Here is a 7,442-nt window from a genome sequence, read left to right as displayed (position 1 = left end):
AATCGTTAATTAGTCGTTAAAACATATATGTGTTTGGATTACTTTTAAAACTCTACTCAAGAGAAAGTCAAATATGATCTTGAAAATATAGCTTTTCAAAAAAAATATGATTCCGATCAGATGGGCCTACAGAATTTATGTATCTATTAGGCAAATTTTGTCTGAAAGTAGTATAGGTTTAAAGCTTGGTAAAATCGTTAATTAGTCGTTAAAACATATATGTGTTTGGATTACTTTTAAAACTCTAATCAAAAGAAAGTCAAATATGATCTTAAAAATATAGCTTTTCAAAAAAAATATGATTCCGAACAAATGGGATAACAGATTTTATGTATCTAATGATAAAGAATAGGGAATTTTCTCTGAAGTCAGCATAGGCCTAATGATAAAGAAAAATGTTAGCTAGTGGATAAAACATATCATTGTTTGTATTCTTTTCAAACCTTTATACAAAAGAAATATATCTAGAATGTTAAAAATACAAAATTCATAAAAAATTATGATCTGAACAAAACCCTAAATGAACTAAAACATTTTCAATGCAAAAGGATAGGGAAAAGCGTTCAGAAAAAAATGCTAAAGTTTACGATTTTAAACGATTTAGCTTTAAATTGTTAGTTAATTTGTAATAATATTTGAATATTTAATTGATTGTGATTATTTAATGTAATTATGATGTGATTAAGTTGTGTTTATATGTGATATTTTGTGTATGTGTGATAGTTGAATGTGTTTTGTTATCATCGTATTTTCTTGTTTTCGTAGGGCGGCTGGTCGTTATTATATCAGATTGTGTTGTACAGCGCACCACGTGATGTCGTCGCTGAGAGCAAAGAGTATAAATAGAACAAGAGAGCCAACAACGCTCATTGGGAGCGTAAAAAAACGATACGCTCTACGCAGCTAGTGTAGGACGCCAACTAACGCTTGTATATGTTTTATTACCCAGTACTGCACCGCGCACTGTAGGTTTGGCTGTTTATCTGTTCTCCACAAGATACTGTGCTTTTGTTTTCTGCTTACTGAGTTTATACTACCGCGCTGCGCAGCGCTGCACTGGGTAATAAAAAGAATATACAACCGTTAGTTGGCGTCCTACACAGGCATGACGTTTTTACGAACGGGACTTTGCTCTCTTGTTCTATTTATACTCTTTGCTGAGAGTTTAAAATCAGCGACGGCAGAAGCTGTGGACTTCGTGAACCCGGTGAGTAGAATTATGTATCATTACAATTACGACATCAACACACAAAATACAACAACACAGCATCTATACACAACATACCATACATCACTCTACATCAATTCTTACCTAACAACAACAATTTATTACACTTAAAACATATTTTAATCATTTATCCACAATATAAATATGATATTTTATTGTATTTTACGATCAATATTGATCATTTATTGTTTAACTTTCCGCATCGTTAACGTGTAAAAATAACATTTCTTTACATCGCTTGGCTGAGTGACAGCAGTTCATCATGGGCCAAAAAAAACTTGTTTAAAATTGCTGGAAATCAGGTTTACATAAAAAAATTCCATTCATGTTTGGTGTTGTTTTGGTCCACATTGAACACCGGATTGAATAATTATACTTTTAATTAAATTTTCCATAAAAAATACAATACCTAATTGTTTGTTTTTTTAAATGATGATTTTTAACATGTACAAAACATAGGGCGTCCATGTTGTGTGATACAGCAAAATGAATGTAAAAAAATTGGTTTATAGTTTGCTGAAAATCAGCTTTACATGAAAATTTCACAATCGTGTTTGATCTTGTTTTGATCTGTATTGAGCACTGAATTCAATAATTGCAATTTTAATTAGATACTCCATAAAATTAAATTACCTAAAAAATATTTTTTTAAAGTGATGATGTGTTGTATTCTCTGTTTTCATATTCCTTGTTCATTGTGTAGTACTACGGTGATTGTATTCTACATCACATTTCTAAATACGGCTACGCACAGGAAATGAGAAAATCTCTGATGATTTCTGCACGCAATGTCAATTTGCAAGACGAGGTACGTATAGGAAACAACACATTATTCATTATAAACACTAAATGACAATTCACCATCTTGAAATTTATTAATTCATCATCACAAGCATTTATCACAATTTCATTATCACTGTTAATAGCCAAGACTTATAACAATAAACAATACTAATTTACATTTTTCGTGAAATATAGGCCTCATCATATGGTTTTAGTTTTTGATACTTCGACGGGTTTTTTTTTTTGTGGAGCCACTATTCGATGCCCAACTGAGCTAGGCTAGGCCCAGACACATTATTTGAAACTTTTACGTGTTATTAGTTAGGTCACAGACCTTCGCACTTGATTAAGGCCTGTCTGACCATGGAGAAAATTTTCTCCATGGTCTGACGGTGACACTTGTCTATAGAAGGCTGCTGTGAAATGCAAGGCCTGGCTGGTGGAGTCGAGCTGCCTATGTCTTATGAATGATGTAATTACTACTAGTTAGTAGTAGCCTCCTATTAAGTCTATAGGCCTAGGCCTAAATGTTTGTTTAGCATTAAGATACAGGCAGTCAATGCTATCCTAGGCTAGGCCACCGTCTACTAGGCCAGGGTATATTAATCCATTTAATTTGCTAATTTTTCTAGTTAACAATGGTTCTATTTTATGTTGTCTTTTTCGTATTCTCCATGTTGTGTCCATGGAATTAGTGAAGTACAGCATTAATATTTTGTATTTAAATTTTACTGTTCAATTTTTAATTTTCCATGGTATATTATTATTTAATATTATTATTATTATTTAATATTATTATTATTGTTATTATTATTATTATTATTATTATTATTATTATTATTATTATTATTATTATTTCTGATCCAACCTTCCATCTCAGTAACTTGACCCCACCAAATATGATTGCTTAAATTACTATTTTACATTATTTGTATCACAATTTCTCTTAATTATGTTGATTTATAGTCATTGAATGTTGATGTTAAATCACTTTTATTTCAATTCATATGAAATATATTCATACAAAAAATATTGCAATTTGCATAGCATGATACAAATAAAAAAATTAAAGTAATTACTGAATAAAAAAATAATAAATACTTCTCCCGAGGTTACATCCTTAAAAGTGATGAACCGGGCGAGAGAGAATCAAGTAGAAAAAAATTACTTTTGTTTGTATTCCTACCCACTCATTCAGTTTAATTGTATTATTGTGCACTAGTATTTCATATTATTAATGTTTAAAATTTAAGAATAAGTGTGGATTTCCTTTGAATGTTGATTAATATGATCATATGAGCTGTCATTTATTGATTCACTCTCTTTGTTTCCAATGTGTTACAGTATAAAGAGACTCCACTTCACAAGCTGTTAGAAGCCAATCTTAATTTCACAGATCACCTTGACATTGCAAAACTTCTTTTGGATGCCGGGGCTGATGTAAATATAGAGAATGAGGTAAAATATACAAGATATATAGTGGAGTAAATAATGTCATTCAAATTTGTATAAATGTATGGATGTCACATGATTGCTGCTATTAAATAAGAAATACAATATGTTTGTGTAAATTGTATTTTGGAGATATCCCTACAGTATAAACATAGTAATATTAATAAAATACTAATAATTTATATTAATACATAAATTTTGAGTGTTTTAATAATTTTATGGTGATGATGCTTCCAATAATAATATTGTATCCGTTTATTGTTTTCAATGTTTATCAATAATTGAATTTCCTTTTACTGTTTGTCCATGTCTTTCATTGTATGCAGCAGGCAAAAAGAATTTATTTCATCACATGTTTGGTTAATGATAATAAAGCAATCTTGAATCTTAAATATTTTATTAAATGAAGGTATTGCAGTTCCATTGGTGATGTGGAAGATAAAAATAAGACCAATTCAATAAAAAATTTGCTTACAGCTTGAGTAGTGGCTGATCTAGTATTAAAGAATGGAGGATGGCTAGGTAGTGTATACAGGTTGTTCATGGAGGCCTCGACCCCAGATCCACATTCTGAGGTCTGTTGATGATGTTGAAGTCTCATACAAATAAATAAAATAATTCTGGCTTTTCTGTTGACGGATAATATCAACAAGGCCAGATGAAATTATTTGATCATATGATGATAATGATTACATAAACAGCAGCACAGTATCAGTAGTGGAGTCTAATATGAGAGAAGAGAGTCCATGGCTGGGGTGAATGAGGGTGGGAATGAGATGAGCTTAATTGTAGGTTATTTGGTAAAATGTAAACTAATCCACAAAGCATCTTGAGTTTATAAATGTTAACTTTGTTTCTATTACTTGGTATAAAGGGATTGCTCTAGTCTAGGCCTATGTATTTTTGTGGGAAAGGTTATCCACCCTATTCACTTCTCCCCATCCTAGATCTATTCTTGCTTGAGTTATTTAAATAGTGTTGTTGCTGCTTGATTGATTGACAAAGATTCTGAAGACCACCGGTACAGTAATATTAGCACAACAAGCGATTGTGGTGTTAAGGGAATGGTCTTATAATCAATACTTATGATTGAATCTTTGCAAGATATAAAAGAAAATTGCGCTGATATGTACGTATAATATTTCTTTTATGATACTTCTTGTGATTGTTTTTGTGTGATACTTTCTATGATGTATTTTTTAAAGTAGAATGATCGATATTGATTTGTTTTAAGTTTTATGTGTTATTATTTTTACAGGACAATCAGACGCCATGTGACCTCTATATAAAGAATGAATGTGAGGAGTATGATTCTACAAATAGAGAAAAACACAAGGAAGAAGTCTTGCAACTTCTGCAAGGTGAGCAGTTCCTACAATTTAATTATTCATGTTCTTATTTATGAGTTTAATATTATTTTATCTCCTGCTTATATTAATTGGATAATAATTTATTATTATCCGCTGTAAACAATGTCTTGCAGTCAAGCTCATTGTACATCACAGATGTTTACTCGTTCATTTATTTGTCACAAAAAAGAAACAGCAAGGAACAGCACAAACAAAGATGAGACAGGACACACCAAAAGTGAACTTTTAAAGTTGGGGTCCTTTACAGAAAGCAAATACTTACAATAAAGTAAATATTTAACATTCAAAGTTAAAATATTCCTCAAGCCCATGTACTGTACCTACTTCGGTATTTCATATCACCCAAATAATTTTGATCTAGAATATCATAAGAATCGACTAAATGTTATTATTATTTGTTTAATTATTTGTTTAATACTTTATTGTTGATGATGATTATGACAATAACGGTGAAAATGATAATATTTTTAAGACAATATACAAGTCATCTTATTTTTTATAAATGATTTTTTCCCTATATCCATTTCCATTATAATAATATTTGAAATTTTATAATAATGAGTCATTTACCATAGGATCGTGTTTTCTTAATTATTTTAACTTCTTAAAAGATTTTTGTTCAGACATCATCTTTTTATTTTTATTTCTCTATGCTTTTATGAATAAACAATAATATATGGCTTTTGTAAATTAGGCTTTGAAGTTCCAGAGGCAATATTAGCCAGAGGCAGTGAGGCTCTGAAGGTTTTTAACGAGGAAGTACAAGAAGGAAGGATCACAGTAAACCATGCACGATTAATGGTGACTGGCAAAGAGGGGGTGGGAAAGACTTGTTTGGTAAACACTCTGCTTGAAAGAACGTAAGTTTCCGAAGTGCTGTATCTGTCAATGGATTTCCAATATAAATGTTGCTGTATTGCTGTGCTTTTTTATACAAGTATTGTATTTTATTTGCTTTCTATATATTTAAAAAAAATGCAGTATGATGCCACATAAATATTATTGTTTCAAACATGCATGTACTTAATTGTCATTACCCATACATCCAACAGCATGTTTTGTTGTATATACTGTACTATAGACTATATGTCGGAATTTATATCTAACACCTCCTTTATATTTATATGTTTGACTTTTTTAAATTGTTCATGCGATGTAATATTCAAATGTAGTTTCCTTTCTGACAATAAAGTTATCTTGTATCTACTCCTCCATGTAACCACAACTCAATCATGGCACTTAAATACTGTAATATGTACATATACAATTCAACAATTCAAGCAGTAATTAGACTCTTCTTTCCACAGATTTAATGAAGAAGAACCATCGACTGATGGAATAGTGTTGACCACTGCTTTTCAAACTACTGATATAAGTAGTGTGTGGAAAGAGGCAGAGGACATGGACGGTACGACAAGAAACAATTTAACTTTAAAATCCTATTCTCATTTGTTTTGACTCAAGCTTTGATGAATTTCTTTATCTTTTATAGAATGTGATCGGATCAAAGATATATTTGATAATGCATTAGAAAGTAAAGTTGCCGAGAAATTGAAACAAAAAGGAAGCCAAGTAGAGGCAGCTGAACCAGTACAGGCATCAGCAGGAAAGTCAACACCTGTACCTCCACTTGTACACGCCCCTAAAAAATCCAATGTCTTTGTACGTGTATTTCAGCGATTAACTAAAAAAGAAGGTCGCAGGAAACCAGTTACCTCCTCTACACCTGTATTGCCATCTGTGCCTGTTCCAGTTGAGGTAGGACATAATATAGTAATAGTATTGTTCAGAGTGTCTTCAACAGATGATCAGATAAATTATTACAACTGTGGGATTTAATAACACGTTTTTAGTAGATTTGCATTATTTCAGCCTTCGTCACTGAGACTCAATGTTTCCCACAGCATGCACTGTATATTGCCTTTTAATATATTTCAAGTTAAAATAATTGTGTACAAATCTGTCACTGTATACCTCTGTTTAACAATTGATTTGATTTAATTTATTTTAAAATTCTGAACAAAACAATGTACTGTATGTAAACACTCAATTTTTTTTTTCTTGAGCCATCAGAGCAATACAGTGTAAACATAATTGTTTTTGCCCCAAAACCTTTACTCAGAAATACAAATATTGTATATCATTGGGGATAGTTTTCCTATTATATTCCTAGTGGGGGGCTTCTTTGCAGCAAATTATATGGATGTACACTTTTGCAGTGCTTTCATGCAATAGTATAATAATGCTAAAATATGTTTATTAACCGACTTCATTAAAATATAATACACTATCATTTTTTATCAGGAAAAAATTATAAAATTAAAATTATTAATATTGCATTATTAAAATTAAAAACCATACAAGTATAATTTGATAATTTGTAAGTAAGAGATTATGGCATTAAAACATTTGGAAAACTAACATTTTTTAATGTTATATCCAACAACTTGCCAATAAAATGTAGCAATTATGTAATTAAAAATTCCACAATAATTATATTATTTTAATTCAACTAAAGACTAGATGATATATTTCCAAGAATACATAGAATAATAAGGTAATGAATTTCAAAATCATCTTGTTAGTAATGTTTTCTAATATTTGAAAAT

General features: G+C 30.5%; 1 protein-coding gene across 1 annotated transcript; it reads left to right on the top strand.

Moving 5' to 3' along the window:
* Positions 1 to 206: 206 nt before the first annotated feature.
* LOC117116666 lies at positions 207 to 6,606 on the top strand (the record flags this gene model as incomplete). Its single annotated transcript, XM_033260751.1, has 8 exons — positions 207 to 822; positions 1,157 to 1,207; positions 1,932 to 2,036; positions 3,356 to 3,469; positions 4,722 to 4,824; positions 5,528 to 5,693; positions 6,141 to 6,241; positions 6,326 to 6,606. Coding segments are annotated over exons 3-8 (816 nt in total), but the record flags the coding sequence as incomplete, so codon positions are not given.
* Positions 6,607 to 7,442: the final 836 nt, after the last annotated feature.

Source organism: Anneissia japonica, unplaced genomic scaffold (assembly GCF_011630105.1).
Source record: "Anneissia japonica isolate Jap-2015-1 unplaced genomic scaffold, ASM1163010v1 scaffold9077_len18864_cov105, whole genome shotgun sequence".
In the NCBI taxonomy this organism is placed as follows: Eukaryota; Metazoa; Echinodermata; class Crinoidea; order Comatulida; family Comatulidae; genus Anneissia; species Anneissia japonica.
The sequence above is the reverse complement of the archived record's forward strand: the minus strand, read 5'-3'. Positions and strand labels throughout refer to the sequence as shown.